This window comes from Apaloderma vittatum, unplaced genomic scaffold (assembly GCF_000703405.1).
Source record: "Apaloderma vittatum isolate BGI_N311 unplaced genomic scaffold, ASM70340v1 scaffold25785, whole genome shotgun sequence".
NCBI classification, from domain to species: domain Eukaryota; kingdom Metazoa; phylum Chordata; class Aves; order Trogoniformes; family Trogonidae; genus Apaloderma; species Apaloderma vittatum.
Window position 1 is genome coordinate 1 of NW_009715799.1, and position 264 is coordinate 264.

Sequence of the window (264 nt, forward strand, 5' to 3'; positions counted from 1 at the left end):
TGAAAATAAAGGCCCGTCGCCAGGCCTCTGTCCCGGCTGGAATAATCCCAGCCTATGGACGATGCAGGAGGTGGATCATTTTGCTGGCTCCTTTATTCAGGCAGAGTGTGCAGGGAAGGGGAGCCAGGCTTACGACCAGGTTTCTGACTGGAAGCGCTGGGACCGTTCCAGGGCTTTTAAATGCTCCTCTGCTTCGGAGGGCGACAGGCCACCTTCCAGCTGCAACACCGACTGCAGGGCTTCGGCCACCGCCGCCGGCATCTG

At 59.5% G+C, this 264-nt stretch overlaps 1 protein-coding gene across 1 annotated transcript in view; it reads right to left on the bottom strand.

Annotated features, from left to right (window-relative positions):
• Positions 1–129: 129 nt before the first annotated feature.
• NDOR1 (NADPH dependent diflavin oxidoreductase 1) overlaps positions 130–264 on the bottom strand; it is a 13,051-nt gene continuing 12,916 nt past the window's right edge. Inside the window, 1 exon segment of the mRNA XM_009869303.1 lies at positions 130–261. Within this exon segment, the coding sequence (XP_009867605.1) occupies positions 130–261 (132 nt within the window).